Source organism: Solanum verrucosum, unplaced genomic scaffold, assembly GCF_900185275.1.
Source record: "Solanum verrucosum unplaced genomic scaffold, falcon-dt-bn FXZP01000049.1, whole genome shotgun sequence".
NCBI lineage: Eukaryota > Viridiplantae > Streptophyta > Magnoliopsida > Solanales > Solanaceae > Solanum > Solanum verrucosum.
The window spans coordinates 7,094,113-7,117,637 of record NW_026020221.1 but is presented as its reverse complement, the minus strand read 5'-3'; the positions used below and the strand labels follow the sequence as shown (position 1 = coordinate 7,117,637).

General features: G+C 31.9%; 2 protein-coding genes across 2 annotated transcripts; both read left to right on the top strand.

The window, feature by feature from the left end:
- The first annotated feature begins 355 nt into the window (after positions 1-355).
- LOC125831263 (tRNA threonylcarbamoyladenosine dehydratase) lies at positions 356-8,948 on the top strand. Its single transcript, XM_049510459.1, has 11 exons — positions 356-618; positions 1,731-1,774; positions 1,862-1,940; positions 3,065-3,212; positions 4,555-4,767; positions 5,557-5,691; positions 6,234-6,368; positions 6,570-6,785; positions 7,629-7,753; positions 8,519-8,576; positions 8,801-8,948. Exons 1-11 carry the CDS (start codon positions 506-508, stop codon positions 8,909-8,911), a joined length of 1,377 nt encoding a protein of 458 aa, XP_049366416.1. The 5' UTR covers positions 356-505; the 3' UTR covers positions 8,912-8,948.
- Positions 8,949-21,760: 12,812 nt separating this feature from the next.
- Positions 21,761-23,516, top strand: LOC125831312 (aspartic proteinase PCS1-like). The gene has a single exon (XM_049510511.1). The coding sequence runs from the start codon at positions 21,774-21,776 to the stop codon at positions 23,112-23,114; it is 1,341 nt and encodes a 446-aa protein (XP_049366468.1). The 5' UTR covers positions 21,761-21,773; the 3' UTR covers positions 23,115-23,516.
- Positions 23,517-23,525: the final 9 nt, after the last annotated feature.

Genomic DNA, 23,525 nt, shown 5'->3' with positions numbered 1-23,525 from the left:
AACCATCCAAACAAAGTATAATATGAACAATATTTCATACTTCTCAAGTATAAGTGTACATAACTCCGTCTTCAACTTCAACTGGATAAATATTTTGAATGTATTGCAAAACGCATGCTGAGTATATAGAGGAAAGGGAAAAGACATAAATTACATCTGAATTTGTATCGAAAAGGTGTGTAATAGATAGTCATTATAGTTTAAGCATGTAACTAACTTATAATAAAGATGTGTATAGGTTGTTATTATTGTTTAAACCCGTAACGGACTTTTCGATACAAGTTGAGGAGACAATCTATGCCGGAGGAAACTTTCACATTTTCCTTTGCCTTGTTGCCCATATACAGTGAACCCATTTATTCAGGGCCCAATTGGGCTTTGTCGGTCATCTCTGGCTCCCTTATCTATCCAAAATCCAATCCACATGCTTCTCTTCTTCACTGGTTTAACCTAAATTTGTGGCCACCAGTAGAGTGAAGGTGGCTGCTGGGGTACGGGAACGAAGATGGAAGAGAAAGTCAAGATTTTAGCATTCATCGGAGCTGGAGCTCTATTGGGTTCTGCTGCTACACTTGCTATCTCAAAGCTTCTTTCCGATCCACTGCCAATAAACAACCAGTAATTTCTAACTCATACAAAATAGTTTTAAGTTCTTCAATATTTCAATTTAGCAGTAATATTTGAAATCATGTAGTAGATTTAAACGAATAATTGGAGTGTATTGCTCAAACGAAGTAGTGGGTGCGGCTGTACTGGATTCGTATAGTAAGAAAGAGGGAATCTTTCGGCAACTGATGAAGTTAGAATCTTTTAAATTTTGAATTCGCCTCTGTAAAGAAATAGGGAATATTTTGGCTAGTGTTGAAGTTAGAATTTTTTAACACTGGATTTGCTTTAGTAAGAAAGATGAGTTTTTCGGCAACTGATGAAGTTAGAATCTTTCACATTTGTAAGAAAGAGGGAAAATTTAAGCAACTGTTGAAGTTAGAATATTTTTAACACTAGATTTTCTTTTGTAAGAAAGAGGGATAGTTAGAATCTTTTATTAGATAGGAGGGTTTGGAGGTCGTGGATTAGGGTAGAAGGTTAGTTGGTAGTTGAACGCTCTCTGCTTTCCTGTGGGTTCGGCTTATTGTACTTGGTCTTTCTTTCTTACCAATGGGTATTGGCACTGTTCATACAATTTCTTGTTTTTCGGTTTTGGTTATCACCTGTGTTTTTTTGTGCTTTGGTTATCACATTATTTTGTTGTCATTTCAGTTCTTTACTTGGTATGTTGAGTACTGCTCTCTATTATTTCGTTGTTTTTACTGCTCAAACTGCTTGGAAATGTTTTATTTAAGATTGAGGGTCTAACATAAGTAATCTTGTGCACTCTACCCTCCCCAGACCCACTTATGGGATTACATTGGGTATGTTGATGTTGTTGTTGTTTTTTCAAGCATATTTTTGAAAAAATGGTTTTCTTGAGCCGAGTGTCTATCAGAATCAACCTCTCTACCCCACAAAGGTTGGGGTAAAGTTTGCCTACAGCCTACCCTTCCCAACCCCCTGTTGTAGATGAAGTTAGAATTTTCTTAAAGCTTGATTCACCTCTGTCAGAAAAAGAGAAGACTTGGCAACTGATGAAGTTAGAATCGTTTTAATGTATTTTAATCATCTTGCACATGGTCTTTTCTACTTAAGAAGCTTGGAGTTGAAATCTGACGACTGTAAACTTTCTTTTGCAGATGTGTTGGCAAAGTGTATACAAGTGAGGCAGTAAAATCAAATGGTACTTTTCTGTTCTCTTTGGTTAAAAGTTATGTTTGCCTGGTATTATCATTTCTGTTCTATTTGGTTTAACGTTGATTCTCATCAGGGCTTCCTGGATCCAAATGTAATGGACTGGCTACTCCAAACCCGTTGACTGATGAAGTAGTTTCTGAACAACTGACCAGGTAAGCCATACTTTTTTCTTTTTCTTTTGAATTATATTAAGGCAAGAAGATTTTAATAATGAGGAAAGGAGTACAAGTAAGAAAACTAGCTGTGACCAAGCCAACTAAATGGCAGTTGCAGCAATAGAGAACAGTATTCCTGTCTCTTCTAAGATTGTTCAAGTGAAATATCCTTGGAAAAAGACCTATATCTCTACTGCATAGAGGATAGGAAGAATAGCTCTATATCATACATGATGTAGCGAGAGAAACCTTGCCATGTTTTGGCATTTTGCTCTAACGGGCTTCATGATGTAACATTGCACAAAATACAGCCTTCCTCAGAATTGAAAACAGAGATCACTATGTGCTTGTTGTGTTCATTTTCTTTCTTTCTTTCTTTTCCTCACCATCATTCTCTTGGTCGTTGATTCTCTTTAGGTGTATGTATGATATGCGAAGTAGGGAAAAATGGAGATATTAGAGTACTGAGAATTGAATGTACTTTTTTCTATTTTTATCCTTAGATTTGATTCTTGAATATAGAAGATCTACTAAAATATTCATTTCAGTTGACGTAAATATTTACTGAGGTATACCCTTCGGGGTGGCCCAATGGTTTGGGCTTGAGACTTTGATGTTGGAGGTCTCAAGTTCGAAACCCCTTGCCAGCGAAAGCAAGGGGTTTGCCTTCTTGGTTGAGCTCGTCGCACCAGGCTTGCCTAGTGTGGGTTACCTCTCCTATGTGGTTTGCGAGCTATTGCATAGGAGCGGAGGTTTTACCCTGTGCGCATCCAAAGGGTAACGGCTGCGGGTTTCCCTTGTCATCAAAAAAATAAAATAAAATATCTACTGAGGTATTATGAAATAAATTATTCATGAACACAAGTGAGCTTATACATTTATCCAAAGTCCGACTTGTTTAATGTGTGATCTCAATCTCTCAGAGAGCTCGAGGTCAACTCGTGTGATAAATAAATAGGCTGAACTTAAGCCCATGCTTTTTTGACGAACAAAACTCATTTACAGCTCTATACATCCATGCAAGACGTTGTTTCCATTTGAGACATTACGCTAATGACTGTTGGTTATGGTGACACTTGCATTTTTGCTCTTAATTTTTGTACTCTTTTCTGGCCTCTTAGGAATATACAGTTCTTTGGCCTTGAAGCCCAACAGAAAGTGACTGCATCATATGTTGTGGTAATTGGTCTTGGAGGAGTTGGAAGTCATGCTGCATCCATGCTTCTGAGGTCAGGAGTTGGTAGGCTACTCCTTGTGGATTTCGATCAGGTATAGTCTTTAAAGGCAATTTGATTCACTTATATATTACTCTGCCTTAATCTCTTGCCAGTTATATTCTTTTGTCACAAAATATTCTAACGTATCCACGTGTTTAATTGTCCCTTATCCTGTTTCATTTTACAACGTTCCCTTCCTCTTTACACCATTCCTTATTTGTTAAAGCAGGATCAAAGTCGATAAAAATGAAATTTCAGATTTCAATCACCTTTTTCCTTTGCCTAAAATTTAGAGATGCGTCATATAGTTATTGAACTACAAGAACTATAGATTATTGACATTCTACTAGAGACTTGGATACCATAATTAACAATAATGATGAAAAATTTAAGTCAAATTGTGTTCCAGAGTATCATACCTGATCGTTTGATCCTTGAAGTTAGACTTCTTGCTCGTGTGCATGACTAGGAAGAAAAAAAAGGGGGGGGGGATGAGTATGCTTCTGCTAATGTAGATATTTCCTTTTTGTTTCCCATCTAAAGTTGATCTATATGGTATGGGTATTGGCATTGATGTGGAGGCTATCCATCAAGGACACGTGTTCTGCACTATTGATAGTTCTTGATTGGGAGTTAAGGTAGTTGTTTCTTGTAGTTATATGGAAGTGGAATCTAATTGAATCTTTTGCTTAGCTCCCTTTAAGCTGCTATACTCTCTCATATAATTCTTCATGTTGGCTTAAGAGATGATTTGGATGTCTAAATATATGTCTAATTTGCATATTGCAATGCAAGGAACTTACAAAGATTTGGAATCCTTGGGATATTGCATACGGTACTCAGTTATACTAAGTGCCTCTACATTTAGAATAGGACACTGCATCTCAAAAAATATTTAAAACCATTCCATTGGTGTAGTTTAACTTAATTGTGAGTAGGACAAGCTGGCATTGCCTGATATTAAAGGGTACAGAAAATTGCATTACTGTTCATTTAAACTTCAATTTTAGGCACTAAAATTTGAATACTAAGTTGTAGATTGTGTTAACTAATGGTAATGTGATTAGGCTATTCTGTGGAGAATATGTTTAATGCTTGTGATCCAAAAATCAATTTAAGTCTTTGGGCCCAGGGAACTAGCTGTATTTTGTATTTGCTCGCATCCATGGGATGTTTATCAATGAAATCCTTTATTCTATCGAGAAAAAATAAAAAGGGAAAGAAAAAAGAAGTCTTCGTGTAAAAGAAAGGCGAGCCTGAAGAATGAATGTTTTCTCCTCCATGCAGTTGAAGGGTCATTGTGTGGGCATGATTTGCTTTAGCTATACAAGTTCCCTAAAAGAAATGTTACCTCTATATTTGTGAATATCTGATATCTGCTAATTATGTTGAAGGTGTCGGTCTCCTCATTAAATAGACATGCTGTTGCCACAAGAGAAGATGTTGGTACCTCAAAAGCCTTGTGCCTCAAGAAGCACTTCCAATCAATTTTCCCAGAGTGCCATATAGATGCTAAAGTTATCTTATATGATTCATCGTCTGAAGAAGAAATTCTGTCTGGCCACCCTGATTTTGTCCTTGATTGCATTGATAATATCGACACAAAGGTAGGTTTGCTTAGGTGTCCCTTCACTCCTTGTTGCTGCTGCTCCTTTTATGTAACAATTTCTCTATCTCGGCTGAAACGGGAAACAATTTATGAAGTACAATATACCATTACTGGCCTATTATGATCTTTGAGAACCTGCATGCTGAGTTGAATGAATTGTCATTTTTTCAGTTTTATTGCCTCATTTCCAGCTGCCTTGATTTATTTTCTTATGGTTTTTAATTAAATTAGGACATACTTTAATTTTTGTCTTCATCACCCCCTTTTTCCCTTGTGGAAAGGGATGATGAATTTTTCTTTCCATGTTCTCTGTTTTTTTATAACATTGTATGCAGCTAATAAGGTTGATCTTAATGTTCTTTATTCTCTTAGGGCAACTTCTCTATTAATGATTTCCATAGTGAATTGAGTCCAGTAACAAGTTGGAGCTATTTTTGAATTATAGCAATCCCATTGCTTATTTGGATTGAATCATATGATCCCCATTGAACCATAAGTTTCTTTTACACTGTCTTCATTATGAATTCTTGAAAAATAGAGAAGAGCTTGGCACTTGCGAATATCAGTTTATGCAGTTCCCAATAGAAATTGTTAGTTTCTTTACCTTCTGTCCTGGTACGTATTTGAGAAAACAACTGAGTGATGCAATTATGCTAAAGCTTTCAATGGAATCATTAAATCAAGGGCATGGCTATTTTAGTACTTATTTCTAATTAGTTATGGCTCTATGCAATACCTTTTGAATCTTTTTCAGTTAGGAATTATTGCAATGTAATACTCTTTGTAGGTGGCACTTCTCGCTGCATGTGTTCGAAGAGGTTTGAAAGTTTTATCTGCAACTGGAGCTGGCGCAAGGGCTGATCCAACAAGAATTCGCGTGGCTGACTTAAGAGAGTCTACCAATGATCCTCTATCTCGAGCGGTAAGTAATTTTGTGGAGCTTTATCGCACTATACATGCAGCATGTGGAATCTTCTGATTTTTAGCTCCACTTACTATAATTGATTGAATTTTTTTGTTGAAATGAGCGTCGACTTCCTTTATCCACCAGATTATATAATAGATAAGTTTAACTTCGTGAAGCTAAATGAGCATCTTATGAAATCACCTGGCTTACTGGATAGCGCTAAAACACTTCTACAACTCTTATGTTTGAGGATATGGATCTCTCCCGTAATGGGACTACTTCTCCATATTTTGGATGGTTTCTTAAAGCTTGTAATAATAGTCTACCCTGATATTTGATTCACTTTAAAACCGATACATTAAACATACTCGATCTCGCATTTTTAACCTGGGCTACATGCTGTCAACTTTTGTTATGTCAACAGAATCTTAATGACTTTTTTAGTCATAGGAATATTCAGGAATTACAGTTGGACCATGTATAACAAATGGAAAATATTGTTTTAGTAATACTCTTGTTTACTTTGAGTTGAATTACTTGGAAAACTAATTGAGCAGGTAAGACATCGTTTGAGAAAAGATCATGGTATTGATGGTGGCATTCCTGTGGTATTTTCTCTTGAGAAACCAAAGGCAAAGTTGCTTCCCTTTAAAGGGCCAAGCGGAGAAGAAGAAAATCCATCAGATTATCAAGTAAGAATTTAACCTTTTTGAACTGCTAAATTTGGCAATTGCTATAATTTATTCAGACGTTATGAGAATAGATTCATGTCACTAAACTTTAAACTGTATAAGAAAAGTCACTCTCTTTCCTACATGTTACATAATATTCATCTCTTAATCTGAATAAATTACTCATTGAGCATTATCTAAAATTTACAATGTGGATATCAGATAGTGCCTGGATTTAGGGTCCGCATCATTCCAGTTCTGGGGACTATACCTGCAATTTTTGGGCAAGTCATGGCTTCCTATGTTGCGACTCAACTTGCTGGATTGCAAGTCCATATGGAACCAGTGGTGAATTTTGATACGGATCACTACGAAATCCTCCATCAACGCCTTATTGAGCATGAAGAGTTGCTATATGGTACATCCATGCAAGTGGAGGTACTAAGTCCTGAACTTGCACTTTATATTTGCTTGCTTGAAGTCATCAAGTTAGGAGCTGCAATTTTAATTCTCAGATTTTGCTTTTTCTTTTTATGGGACATTGTTTGTCGAGGCAAACATTGCTATTTGTGTCATAAAGGAATTAACCTGCAGACTGATAGCATTAAAACAGAACCCGATGTTAAAGGATGTGAAGTTCTTATATGTATAGTCCTACAATTTTTATTTTTTGGGTCCTGGACGGTGTGTGCTGTATGTGACAGAATGCCTAATCTATTTTCTTCTTAGCAATGGATTCTACAACGTTAGAGCGTATTATGCAATGTCTAATCCAGTGGCAGTGGCACGTCTTTTTTAAGCTGCCCCCTTCTCCCCCCGACCAGAAAAATGAAGTATTATAGATTCAAGTCTCATATCAGAGATTAGCTCTCATGTGGATGGAAGCTTCCTGTAGCAGTGGATCTCCTCAACTTCCACTTGAGTTTGTCTTGTTTCCTTTATTGCTTGCAGATACTTCCATCTCCCTTTCTTCAGATAATTTGAAATTACCCAAAGAGGAAGGTTTATATGCGAGTCTTAGGCACGTAATAAATCGAGGCCGATGTCGTAGAGGTGTGGGATTAGACATGATAGTTGTCCTTAAGTGCCACTCTTGACCTTAATGATGATAGCTGAGCAATAGCTGGATGGAAGATCTGAATATACTGAGGTTCCTCTTAGTAGTTTTTGATCAGTAAAATAGAAATATTCATTTTTTCAATTGTCTTTTGCATGCTATTTCAGTTTTTTTTAGTAAGTATCGTGAAACACATTTTCATCCCTGTTTTCTCACTCTTAAAGGTAGATGTTGAAGAAGTTGTGTACATTGCCAAAGAGTTGTGGCATGGGAGAAGTGCAAGGGACCTATCCATTAAAGATGTAGGGCGAGCAATGTGGCGTTCAGTGAATGAGTTGATGCTTGTGAGGTATGTATGCTAAGCCTAATTTGATGCAATGAACATGTATTCACTTCAGTATCATTCCCTGAGATAGGCAAACACGAAATCTTTTCAACTATGTCAAAAAAGATTGCCTCGTAATATATTTTTCCTTTGATAATTTAATATGTAATTTGGGGTAATGAAACCCCGTATACAAGTAGTATACCGGAAGTAGACAGTAGAAAACTTGTTTCTTTAGAAAGGACATCCAATTGTGTCTATATGCCTAGTCACTCTTTCACTTTGTGAAATATGATATTCATGATTATGGAGGATACAACTTGCCAATTTCTTTTATTAATGTGCTGAAAAGTGAATATCATTAGTCTAATATAAGATTGTCACATACTACACATACTATGTCTTCTTTTCTTTGCGTGAGTAACTAATAAAGTTTTTTCACTCAACTGAAAATGGGAAATCCTGAATACAAGATGTATATTGGTCAAGTGGACCACACAAAATATGTTCAGCAAATATTATCCACTCATCCATGCAAAGTGTATGCATGTTAATTGCTAATTTTTTGCTTGAAGTTGCTATTTTTAACTTGATCTTATGTAAAGCATTGATATTTTCACCCTGTAAAATTCATGATTACTATTTTATTTCCAGATGCTCTGTCACTGCAGAGAATTATTTAAGCATCATTTTGTGAAGTGGTCGTCGTAACTATTTAAATTTAGCAATGTCTGTAGATCTTTATGCCTCTCAACTCATAGTGCATTGCTTGCTTTGACACCTTTTTAGGTGGGATAAAACAAAGTCGGCCTCAGTTTCAAATCTAATCCTGCTAAGATTCAAGGAGGTATGTTTCTTGATTCATATTCACTGCATGTGTAAGTAGACTAAAACATTCAAGATATTGATGTCATGAAGAAATTCTCTTAACTTATATTACGTATCCCTCCCACAAAATGACTTGTGAAGCCTGGATACACAAAGGAGGTGCTTGATGTTTAATGGAACTGTTGTTATTTTTTCTGTATTATAAACTTTGACAGTCTTCCTTTTGCTGTTATCTGGTTCAAGGCCGACGAACACGAGTCAAGGTCACTGGAAGATATAAAGGAAGAAGAACCAGATTTTTTTGTTAGGGTGACAACTGTGCTGAAGCGAGCAGAACGGGAGTTTGGCTTTTAAGAGGCACACGTATCCCACCAGCTATATGAGCAGTCTGCAATTTCAAATGTCAATCCTCAAAATGAAGGCCAACTTTAAAGAGTTACAAGTTCTTGATTTCGGAGACAATCACTTTAATGACACATTCCTCATGTGGTTGGAAACTCTGCCAGAGCTGCAAGGTTTAGGTTTGAGATCAAATAAATTGTGTGGATCCATTAAAACTTCAAGAATTGAAGACATGTTTCCCCAACTTCGAATTGCAGATCTATCTTACAATATCTTTTTGGGAAACTTACCAACGAGTTTGTTTCAACATTTGAAAGCTATGAGGTCAATTGATTAGACAATGAAATTACTAGAATATCTTGGAGAAGGAGATCACCAAGTTTGAACAACAGTTGCAACCAAGGGACTTGAGCTTGAACTTGTCATAATTTTGACGGCTTACATTAGTATTGATCTTTCAAGTACCAGATTTGTAGGGCATATGTCAAATATTATGGGAAATGTCGTTGTAATTCGCGCGTTGAATATATCTCATAATGAATGCAATGTCATATACCATCAACACTCGGAAACTCAAATTGAGGTTAAATCTCCGAGTGATGATGGTATATGACCTTGCAATTCACTATGAGATAAGTTCAATGCGTGAATTGCCATGAGATCTCCCATAATCCTTGGAATATGCCCCTCAAATTTGTTCCTTAAAACATCAATACTAGTTTAAACAGTCAAAAATTCTAACAAGTCCAAGCTCCAGTCTCCTGCTTACAATTGTTATCGAATTTTTGGTAATATCCTTCCTCCAAGATAAAGATGTTCTAGTGACTTCATTGTTTGACATGACTTTCAAATGTTGAAACAAACTCGTTGATAAGTTTCCCGAGAAGACATTGTAAGATAGATTCAAGATTCGAAAGTGGGGAGACATGTTGTCAATTTTTGAAGTTATAATGGATCCATGCAATTTATTTGATTTCAAGTTTAAACCTTGCAAAGTTCCAACCACATGAGGAATGTGTCATTGAGGTGATTATCTCCTAAATCAAGAACTTGCAACTCTTTGCAATTGCCTTTCATTTTGAGGATTTGTTTCCATTCATCACAGAAGCTTATTTGATCCAAAAAAGATGTTTTTGTTATGGTTAGTGTTGTGCTAAGACATTTCTAACTTAATTTTCTTATATAAGATCAATAGAAGTATTTCATGTTTAAAATACGTTCTTTGTTTGTAACATGTCAATGAATTCTCTCCAGTTGGGATTATTGTAGTAACTTGAAGCAAAATTAAGTTTCTGATTAGTATGAAGTTAGTTCCTGTTAAACTCCTCTTCGATGGCATTTATATTGTGAACAGTACCCCTTTCGAAGATGAAAGTCCAGCAAAGTAATGAATCCGACTGACTATGCTCATAAAGATCTTAGACCTATTTCTTGTTGCATTCTGACCTTTTTTTCTCCTTTAAGAATTTATCTGAAAGAAAATTGAGTACTTCTTGGTCGCGAACATCTTAACCGATTGGCTAAATCATGGTTTTCTTTACCAAAGCCCTATTGAGTGCACAGAGAGGAATGGAAATTTGTGAGATATGTTGTCAAACAATAAAGTACCTATTTGTTATTTAGGACCAATATCTTTGGGACTCTACCTTGTTTCATAATGTTCATGTGATGGCTTTTATGGTAGGGTTTTTGGCAAGAACATGTGATTGTTGTACACAAATTTATGAGTGGCAAGCTGTCATTTGCTTTCATCTTTTTGGTTGTCTCAATCATTTTGACTAAAAGGTCTCGAGTTTGAGCGAGCCCTGAAATAGAAAAACAATAGATTGCTTTCCTTGTTTAGTGGCCCTATACGACACAAAACTGGATTACTTGGACCCCAAAACAGGTACGAAGCATATTGTGGGAGACCCCCACCCCTTAAAAATAGAAAAAAGCATGAGGACCACATTAAAGCAATTTCATTTTGAAAATCTATTCTTGAACTTTTCTAGTTCAATTTTCTACTCTCTCATGAAAATTGGGAATGTTGATGGAACAAACATGAAAAGAGAACAAGATATTTCATATAATCTCAGTGAAGCAATGGTTAGCATTAGCAAGATGTAGTGGATTAGAAGTGTCATAAAAGATATGAATTTTGCAATGTATACTTGTAAGTCGCAAGGGTCATTTGCCCATATTTTGTGTTGATCATCATTTTTTCTCCTCAAGGCAAAAAACTTTTTACCAGGGGCATAAGTATATATTTTTGTATCATAATTTCATTTTAAGTTATGCTATGCGTTTTAAAAGAATTTATAGCCTGTTAGTATAAGTTCAATTGCTAAAGACAAATTAAAAATCATTTTACTTAAAAAGGACAAAAATTAAAGACTAGTTCATTTGAAGGACAAATCCTTATGATTGTTTCATTTTTAGTATGCGTTGTCTTGCTTTCTTTAACATTTTATTTTGACTTTTTCATTTTTCGTTGTTTCTTTTTTAAAACTGCATTGTAATATTTTTACATGAGCCAATGATCTATAGAAAATAACCTTTCTATCTTGTAGGAATAAGGTCTGCGTATACACTATCCTTCTAATCTTATTTATGAGAATACACCAAATATAATAACAATGTGTAATATCTAAACATCTACGCGTTGTTTTTTTGTTCAAATTAAATAATGTAGCTTCATAGAATAAACATAGTCTATATATCTTCACTAATTCGGTCCCAAAATAAAATCATCATATTGAGAACCTTGGTGATGATTTCCTCTTACCATTTCTTCGGAATTGTCTTGCTCATAGCACGATCAATATTTCGATTTATCATATAACACGTTGCTTCAATTGCTGGATATAAAAGATGACCAATTCAACAATCTACCATCATATCTTTATAAAATCAGAAGTTGTATATTATCCGGTTTGTAACTTCTACATGCATTTACGATATTTATTATATTTTGTATGTTCTGAAAATTAATAACTTGTTTTATTTATTTATTTGCATTAATAAGTTTATGAGTTGTCCACTACAGAGTTTTATGATATTTTCCACAGACCATATTTTAATATCTGTATGATTCATTGAAACTGATTTAATTGAATATACTCAAAACCCCATGTCCCCATCTCCCACGAGGACCCTCTTGAAGTAGAAGGAAAGCATTGTATAAAATGCATTTATTAATATATTAATATGAGAATGGGTTGATAGAAAGTAATTATAAATGGAGCCTTTGATACATCGTCATCCTTTGTTTCTCACTCGATGTTTGAATTCAACATCCATTACAATAAATAAAAGATTTTGCGATAATTATTTATTAACAGTTATATTATATTTAGTGAGAATAATATAATATTAAATATTTACAACAAATAGTGTATGTAAATGTCATCAAATACTTTAGCGATTCTGAATATAATAACATTAATTTAATTGACGCTAAATGTTTTTATGATAATAAATATTGCAATTTAATGAAAAATCTATTACCACTAAAAGGTCTCTTTTGTTGTAGACTTATAGTGATTAAAACTCGATTAAATTTAAATTCATATATTGCAGAATTTATAACTGGCAATAGTTCTGCCAAACGTAAGACCTCAAATTAAAAATAGAGAAATCTCAACTTTATATTGATCTTTGATACTTCACCTTAGGTTTTCTCCTTCAACTTCTAACTCCTCTTTGTAATGTAGCACAATAAATACAAAAACATTTGTGTATTTCTATTTTATTTATTTTGGGAACCAAACATCAAATATGACAAGAATCATTACCTTTAAAGTCTATGACATCCACACTAAATATTTTTCACTAGGTTTTGACAATTTATTTCCCTAGACATTATAGGGTCCCTACAACAGATCTAAATTAATTTTTTTTGAACAAAACATAAAAGAATTTTGTTCATTGAACCTAGATAAAAAGATGTAACACCAGGGGTGAAATAAAAAAATATTTTCTTGTCATTATATAATATTGTATGAAATTATTAGACAATACCACAAACATTCTGTGAATTTGTCTAAAACATTTACTATATTATAATATAGCAGTAGTATATATTCTCAGGATCAAAATTAATTGTTGATAGCACATGAATAACTTCCAAGATTTTATTTTTAAAATAATTCTTGCAGTTGCTTTTTTTTGGCAGATTAATGATATGCAAGCCAAAATTAGATGGGATTTATTAGGAAAATATATAAATTCCATGGACATCTTATGCTGGTTCAATGCATCAATTTTGTCTTCATCACATATATCCTCAAAAAAAGATATCGAAATAAAAGCAATTTCATAAGCAATACAATTGAGCAATTAAGAGGAATTTGTATTATTTCAAATCATTATTCTTATCGAATGTACTTTTTTTTTTTAAAAAAAAAAACAAACTACATGACATATTTCACTATCATATATGCTAATATTACTTATACTTTTAAAATTTTACATATCTTACCACTAATTAAGAGTTCCCTACCATATATTGAGGAGAATACATATAGATACATGTATTTTTGCTACCAATATACTAAATAGGGAGAGAGGCGAGTGAAATGGGAAAGGAGGCGAGCGAGATTTGTGATATATCCCAGATACATGCGAATTAGACTTGATAAAAAATATATCTAGCGTGTATCTAGTGTGATTCACATGTATCTGCGATACCATATATATATAGGAGAGTGGTGAGCTAGATAGGAGGAAGGTGAGGGAGGTAAGAGAGATTTGTTAGATATCCCAGATACATGCAAATCCACTTGAATATAGTGTATCTAGAACAAATTACACTTAATTTTGACCCCTTGTATCCTGAGATGAGTTTTTGACTAAAAACATCCTTAAACTATAGCCCCAACTTAAATTACATCATTAAATTATCCTTCTTAGCAAAAATACATCCTCCAAGTATTTAAAACTTAACTTCCATCTTTCTATTCAAATTTGACAAAAAATTAGTGAATTCCACACAAAAACATATGCTATTCATACTATTCTCATTAAAAACTTTTTTCTATAATTCAATTACCGGTTTCTCCAAAAAAAAGAAATTAAAATTCTTTGAGACCATTGTTTGTGGTTAAGAAAAGCAATGTTAGGACGTCGAATTTCGTTCTCCATTACTAGAAGTATAAGTATTCGATCGACACCACTTCTTGCAAATTCAATGAGAAAAAAACATTTCAACTACTAATTCTTTGATACAAATCAAATGAAAACAAAATTGCTAATCAAAAGGAAGACATAATGCCAATCATTGTTGCTAAAAAAAATTGTGATAATATTTTAGATGTATTTTGAACGAAGAGAATTAATTTATTGGAGTGATTTAGGGAGTTTTGTTGAGAGTAGTATGAATTGTACATGTTTTTATGAAAAAAATATTAATTTTTGACAAATTTTAACAAAAGAATGAAGGAAAAGGATGAAAGTTGTTGAATTTTAAATAATTGAAGGGTGTTTTTTTGTTAAGAAAAATAATTTAAAGATGTTATTTAAGTAGGTGATATAATTTAAGGATGCATGTTTTTGGCCAAAAACTCTCCTGAGATATTTATCTGGATGCACCAAAAACTTGTAAGATGTGTAATATTACAAATTAGAATGTACCTAAGTAATTAGTTCCTAAACTAATTGATGAGATTTATATAAGTTTTCCTTATAATTTTTCCATTAATCAAATCATTCAAGAGACAAAATTAACTCCTACATTACTTATAAAGTTGTCTAAATTCTTACAAGTTAAAACTAGTCAAATTTATTGAGATTTGGGATCTAATATTCAAACGCCTAGAAATAGTAGCATTATTTAATTGATGTCTCCTATAAGGAAGGCAACAAATTGAATGCATACAAATGAACCTGCCATTGTTTGTTGCATGCATTCATTTTCAAATTTATTGATTGCAACTGTTGATCATCACTACGCATAAAATAAAATATATATAAAGAAAAAACATGAGACATTTTGTACTAGTATATGCAAAATAAAAAAAAATAAAAAATGGAGCCTCAGGGAAAAGGGAAATACGTAGCGTATTACAACGTGGAGAATTAAACTCTTATAATATGATAAGAGTTTAGATAGTCAATCATCTGACTCATGAATTCCTAATAGGTCATGATCATTTTTTTTTCGTATTACCAATATTATATACTCAACTTACTATCTTGATTTATTCGAACTTGTACATTATAGAGCTTATTAAAGAAAGAAATAGTTTTTATTAAAAAAAAGTGTAGAGATTTCATTTAGCTATCTTATTATTTTCTTTGGTGGTCATGATCATCTATTGTTTTCTAAAAACTAACATATTACCTCATGCCTATATTATTTGTTTTCAATTTGTTTTGCACATTCCTTGAATTTTTTTTATTTAGTTTAGTTATTAGAGTATTTGTTGCACAATTCTTTATCCCACCCTTAAATAGCATTCAACTAATTGAATCTTGAATTAATATAAAAAAATTTAATAGATCAGTTGGTTGATTATATGAATTTTTATTTTGTTGGTAAACATTCGATTGTCCATCTTATAATTCTCTCCCCACGAACACTCACTCACTCACTCTTTTCCTTACCCTACTCCCAATTTCTTAAATCAAATGTTTAAAAAAATTGGTATACACTATACATCCGTATATAAGAATAAACAATTTTTTTAAAGAATATTTAAAAACTTGATATACTATATATATTTTGTTCATCACTGTGAATTTTATTTACTATATTACACATCAAATATATAATATTATACAAAATTATAACAGGTATATCTTTATACAATATTATGCACTATTATATAAAAAACTGATTTCGTTCTTTCCCCTTGAGTTCAAGCACCAAATTCATTCAAAAACACTTCAAAAATTAATACCAGAATACCTAACATTTCATATTTAGGCTCCTCAATATGTAACTGACCGTTTGCGACAATACTCACTCAAAAAAAAAACTTATTTGCAGAAATTTAACTTTGAAACTTTTAACTTCAACCATGAACACCAATTTTTACTTATAATTATATCATATTCAACTTTCAATATAGGTTAGGTTAGTTAGGTAGATCTTTCTATTAATATATATATATATATATATATATATATATAAAAGCTTGTACTGCAATACGGGTACCATTAATTTATAGGAAAATTTGCGTACAGAAAAAAGTAAAATAGTTTGAAAATATCTGCATATTTTTGCTTTAATTTTCTTTTTAAAAAAATCAACAGATCTATCATCTAATCCCTACAAATTAGAGTTGTCATGAAATTGGATCAATTCAAATAAGCATTGAATACCTAATTAGCTAAATTATGTAAAGTAATTTTATGGATTGCACTAGAACGTAATTATCTCTTTTTTTTTGTTATATAAAAAAAAAACTTATTGAAATAGTAATAATGAATTTGAAAAAATATATATTCATAAACGCTTAATATTTTTTTTTGAACATTAAATATTTAAGGATAAAAAATAAATTCAAAGTTTTTAAATAATAGATAATATTATTTTTTTCATTTCTTAGCCGATGTTTGGTATCCGTATTAGAGCACGACTATTCTGAATTCACGCAACGTAGGGCGCCATTTAAAGGAAGCGGTCACTATCAAGAAATTTTTTCAAACTAGAGCTCAAATTCGAGTCCTTTAATTAATGAATGAACAACCTCATCTGTTGTGCCACATTCTTTGGTAAAATATTCCACGAGTTTCCCTACATTGAATTCAAAGACATTAAAAGAATCAAATGTGGAGAGTTTTAAAATTAATTGTTTACATTATTATTAGTGGAAGAAAACTCGTGATAACTTGTACTATGTGATGACATATAGAGGGTGAACAATTATTTAACCTTTGCAAACACGTCAATTGATTTTCGCCACTTTCATTTTATTATTATTATTGTCTCAATTTATGATATGATACTTGATAGAGTACTAAATTGAAGAACAAAAAATAAAAATAAAAATAAAAATAGGGTCTCTAACAAATATATAAATGTTATGTGACTACAAATTATCATATTAAAAATAAAATAAGGAGTTTAAAGTTTAATTATTTAAAAATATAAAAAATGTAGTATATCATTTATTTTTTTAAAAATTAGGAGATTAAAAAGAAAATAACATCAATTTTGGTCCTTTATATTTCATACGTAGACATAAGATATTCAAAAATTTCCTATAAATTAAATTATCATACCAATTTTGTCACGATCAAAATTATAAGAGTCGCGAACACTTAGAAGCATCTATATAACTATGCTAAATTGACTTGGTCGTCACCCTTTTACATTCGATCGCATCACCAACCTATCCAAACCCATGATATTTGAAGCACACATATCTTACTGCCATAATCAAGGAAACGACGTTGCATGAGCATATCAAAAACCCGAGCTCCACCTCCCACCACCATCACTACCACCACCACACACATGTTGAGTAAATTGAGAAAAGTGAAAAAAGAAAAATTGTTGCTACTAATGGATAAAAAACAAAAACAAAAACATCACCTATGATACATATTGATAAGGAAGGAAGGAAAAAAAATAAATCAAATATAGCTGCAAGAAGTGAAGTTCGATAATGATGATGGATGTCTATTAAATTCACTCAAGTACCTAGCGACATGATTGAAATTCGTTTATCCTTAATAAAGATATTTTGAATTTGAGTTATCAAAGCAATAAGATTACAATTTAATTATGTGGAAACAAATCAATACAATAGGTTAAGTATGAGCTTACTCTAATTAATGTAAAATTTAGACGTAGTCAATTAATTGATTGATACTTGATAATACATCATTATCACTCAGGTAATCACGCTCTCCAAAATTATATATGTAAAGGAGTCGATATAAGTGTCTAAACACTTTGTAATTATTAGTGTGAATTTGGATTTAGATATTTTCTTAACAAATATTTTTTAAATACAAAGAAACCCAACAAAAATTACATAAAAATATCATATGTTAACACAGTTAGTTCTTCAAAAATATTAAAACACTACTTAAAACAGGAATTAGTAAAAGATTTTTATTATTCTTGGCTAACCAAATGCATCCTCAATCTTATTTAGTGATGAATTAAAAATAAATTATGTTAGCTACAAACTAATTAGCAACTGATGAATTTCGCAACTAATTCAAATACTTTATTCATGAAAAATAGAATTTGAAAAGACACAATAAAAATAATTGATTTGGTAAAGAATAAATCTGCACATATAAAATGAGATAGAGAGATTATTATTATTGAAGAAGAGTTATATAAGCTTCATCTTTATTGAAGAAAAATATGAAGTACAACAATAACAAATTGATCATTCTAGAGGTTGTCCACTAATTATTTAAATTTAAAATTTAATCAACAAGAGAGGTCGATGATAAGTAGCCAGCCATTCATCATTAATCAAGAGGTCTTAAGTTTGAGTCCTCTTGATATGAATTCACATTTGTTAGAAAATGATTTATTCTTATTGTGGAATTTTTCCGCGTAAATTTAAATTTAACTGAATTTCAATATGATAGCGTACACCGAGTGAGAAAAAATAATTAAAATTCCACACATGATGTTAGATTTGCTACTTAAAAAAAATGTCTAGGACAAGGAATAGCAAGTGATGATATTGTCTGTGAGTGACCAAACTACTGAGAATGGACCATGTGGAACTACTTTTTAATTTTCTATTTTCTACTAATACCATATATTATTACTATAGGCTATAGAATTTAGTGCCAAATTATGTGCACCAACATATTTCAAAAACTTGAAACCAAATGTGTGATTGCAGCACAAGGTCCCACCATTTGAATCAGGTCTCCTCAATTAAATAAATTATTTTTGCTAAGATAAGACTTATTTTAAGACGGGGGAGTAATTAAAACACTAAGGATGTATTTGGTAGAGGCGGAAATATTTTCTAATTTGTCGTGTTTTGTTGGTCAAGTTTTTTTGAAAAATAACTTATGTTATGAGTTTTAGAGGTGGAGGTAAGATATAAATTTTAATGATTTTCTAAATTTTAAAATAGCAGTATCAGATGTTAAAAATTGATTTTTTTTTTTTTACATAAGTACTTAATGAATTATTTTAAAAACAAATATAAAACCTAAATGAGAGATCAATGAAGTTATATGTCGAGTTGGAGTTCTGAGGGATGATTCATACTAATCGTCTCCTCTCCACCCTCTTTTTCACCACATGACCTATTAGAGTTTGCCTAAATAGTTTCTGACCTAATTATTTTGATTTTAGAATAATTGTGTTTCGAAAACGATATATTTCCCAGTGGAAAAAATACTCTAATTTCATATTTAACTTCTTTCTTGGAAGAAAAAAATGGACTTTTATAAATTAAAGTCTTTTTCATAACACAATAACATCCACGATATATTAGTTTAAAGAGTCTTGTTTATGAGTGATTATTCTGTCAATATGTTTTATTTTCTTATATTAATTTTCTCGATATGTAGGTTAATTACTTGACCAAATAATATTAAATACTATACTTCTTTTATTATAATTTTCTTGTCTTCTAATTTATTGTCGTTATTAAAATTTACCATTATTATCTTCCAAATTGCATTATTTTATTATAATCTCAACAACCCCACAAATATTTGTCTATTTACTTACCAAATACTAACATGTACATAAAATCACTTAACTTTTCATTTTTTTAAAATAATAATAAATTCTTTCACACCAAAACACACTCTAAAAGGAAAGAGAAGTGAGAACAAAAAGAATTTATTTAGAAGACATTTTACTGTACATCATCATATATTATAATTTTAAGATTGAGTTCCACTTATTATATGCTTCGTAATAATATTTTTATTAATCTTTCTTAATAAGAAAGGAAAAAATATTAAAAAAAAGTAAAAAGTTAAAGACAGCCAAAAGACGTGTGTTTGAAAGAAATGAATGCTCTTTTTGTTGAATGAATGAGACAATTGATTACACAAATTTTGATTTTGTTCTTAGAAGTTTCTAATTCTTGATTAGGTGAACCGCAAGGGATAACTTTAGTACATAATCTAATAAAAGTGCTCAATTAAGGATCTTTCTAGGTTTTTAGACTAAGTTAAGTTATATAAACGAACCGTGTAAAAATAGGATTAGTAGAATTGTAATTTAATTTATTATAATAAATTAGTAAGCATCTTTATTTGATTATTTTATTTATGTGACGCTTATGGTGGAAAAATGATCAATGAGTGTTGGTCATGATCAAAGAAAACAATTGCCAAACTTCTAAACTGACAAACTATTTCTACCATAAATTTATATGGTACACATTTTTTGGGAGATCGATGAAAGTATAGTCGAAGAAACAAATTTGTGAGATCTGTTGAACCAAAACTTTAACAATATATGCCTAGACTTAGATTGTGACCAGAGGTGAACCCATCTCTATAGGCGGGGGAACACGTTCACTCATTAACCTAGGAAAAAAATCATGTATATATGTATATCAGTATATCTATCTTGAGAAATTGACATATATTAAGATATAATTAATAGTGCACCCGTGAGGAACATAGGTGTTTCATTGTACTACTGGTACAAGCTAAAGAAACTACCCGCGAGACTTGGGTTTGAATCTAGCTACAGTGTTGTTTCACTAATTTTTATTTAAGTTTTTTTTAGAGCTCATATTTAAGCTAAGCTAATATTAGTGCACCCAAAATTTTCAAATCATGAGTTCGCCTATGATTGTGACAAATTACAAATTATTATAGAATTTTGTTTATGAGTTTTTCTTTATATTATTTGTGCACAAAACTTACTCTCTTATTACTACCACATCATTTTGTATTTGTTAATTAGTGGAGGGAAAAAAGAAGAAATATTGAAAGGGAGGTGCCGAAAGAAGGCAAAAATAAATAAATATTAGAGAAAGAGGACAAGAAGGAAATGGGGTCAAAAGAAGTGAGAAGAGAAACAATTAAAGGAATTAAAGAAAACAATAACTAGAGGACAAGTTGCATATGCTAATTAAATATTTTAATTAATTTGATTTCGAAAATCTCCTTATCCAAAAACCAGCATTCAATTTGTCCTTTAATTTTGATAAAATTCTTTCATTCTTAATGAAAAGTTTTGAATCGAATTGAAACTAAATTTAAAGATATGATTATAAACTTACATGAATATAGTAACTTTAGTTGACAATTTACATTCATACTAATAGATTTTTAACTGTCAATCTAATTATTATTATATTATTAACATAAAAATTATAGTAAAAATTCATAAACGTCAAATTCTAAATTTATTTTTAGAACACTTCCTACTTAAATAATTTTTATGCAATAACAAATTTAAATCAGAATCTTAAAATATATATCAAACGTTCAAAAAAAAAAGAGAGGAAAAAGCCAAAGGGCAAATCTAGGAAATTAGTACTTTCTTTTATTCATCTCAATTTATGTGACATATTTTCATATCTGGTAACCGTTTAACTTTATAATGCCTATTAGTTTCTTAATAAGATAATTTATAATTACACGAATAATAACAATTTACTTTAGATCGTAATTTTTTTTTAAAAAAATTCTTAAAAACTCTACGTCCAGTCAAACAACATCAATCCGTCGAATCGTACTATTTGGTGAAAACGTAGCTAGTGTCTCACCTACAGCTCACTAAGGAAAAGTAGTTAACTGTTATCATTACAACCAGCTTGCAAACAACAAAAAGCCCTATTAAAGAAACCGCGTTTTCTTTTTCTTTTTTAATTCTTTTTCCCTTTATTTCCTCTTTAGGTTTTTTTTTTTTTTTTAAACCTTTAAATCTATATATAAATACACATCCATCTACTCACACTCTCACCTCACTTTTTCCAAAAAAAATAAAATGGATTCTTCATCTTCAAAAAAAATTCTTCTTCTCTTTGTTACATTCTTGAATTTTTTCTACATTTTATTAGCAAAAAATACCCCTTTTTCTATGTCATTTCCTCTTATTTCAACACAATTATCACATAATTCATCATCTAAAGCTCTTTTTCTTTCATCCCTTATGGCAAATTCTCATCAAAATACAAATACAAAAATTATGCCTAGAGTTCCATCTTTGAATTATAAATCAACTTTTAAATATTCTATGGCTCTTATTATTACACTTCCTATAGGTACACCACCACAAAATCAACAAATGGTTCTGGATACTGGTAGTCAACTTTCTTGGATTCAGTGCCATAAAAAAATTCCAAAAATACCCCCGCCAACGACGTCGTTTGATCCTTCTTTGTCCTCTTCTTTTTCCGTCCTTCCTTGTAGTCATCCTTTGTGTAAGCCGAGAATTCCCGATTTTACCCTTCCAACGTCATGTGACCAAAATCGGTTGTGCCACTACTCGTATTTTTATGCTGATGGTACTTTGGCTGAGGGTAATCTTGTCCGTGAAAAAATTACATTTTCACGTTCCCAAAGTACCCCTCCTTTGATTCTTGGTTGCGCTACCGAGTCCGATGATGCTGAGGGTATTTTGGGAATGAATCTTGGAAGGTTCTCTTTTGCCTCCCAAGCCAAGGTACAAAAATTCTCGTATTGCGTGCCGATTCGACAAGGTAACCATACGGTTAAACCTACCGGAACATTTTACCTAGGGCAAAACCCGAATTTTCGTACATTTCGATACGTAAATTTGTTGACTTTTCCTCAAAGTCAACGCATGCCTAATTTGGACCCCCTAGCATACACAATTGGTATGCTAGGGATAAAAATTGGCGAAAAAAAATTGAATATCTCTACGAGGGTTTTCCGGCCAAATGCCGGTGGTTCTGGCCAGACTATTGTCGATTCGGGCACGGAATACACTTTTTTGGTGGAAGAAGCGTATAATAAGGTGCGAGAAGAAATTGTTAGGTTAGTTGGTCGGAAAATGAAGAGAGGTTACGTGTATGGGGAAGCGCTCGACATGTGTTTTGATAGCGTCCATTCAATGGAAATCGGACATTTGATAGGTGACATGACATTGCAATTTGAAAATGGAGTTGAGATTTTAATCAATAAGGAAAGGATGTTAGATGAAGTGGAGGGTGGGATCCATTGTGTTGGGATCGGACGGTCAGAATCACTTGGTATTGCAAGTAATATTATTGGCAATTTTCATCAACAAAATCTATGGGTAGAATTTGATTTGAGAAATCGAAGAGTAGGGTTTGGGAAAGGTGAGTGTAGTATGCAAGTGTAATGGGCATTAATTATATACTATGGTATATATTTCATGAGATTATATCGGTGTAAGGGTGGAACTTGAGCATCGAAGAGATCGCATGTCTATATATCGTGACCTAATTTTCTGAATATCGCTTGCTCATTCGATATATATTGGATGATAATATGGAACTGGCCGTGGCTTTAGTCTTAATTGCATGTTCGAGGCTACAAGAAGATCAGATTAGTAATACTATGATTCGAGTTATATGATATTTTAATCAATGGTCTCGAGCCAGAGGAGGACTTGGGTCTTGTGCAGTGTAAAATAGTAATGTAGTAGTAATAGATGAGGATGAGAACATATAATGTATGATATGTATATGTACTTGATTAAATTTGCAATTCTTTTATTATATATATTATTTTTTTATTTCTACATGGAAAG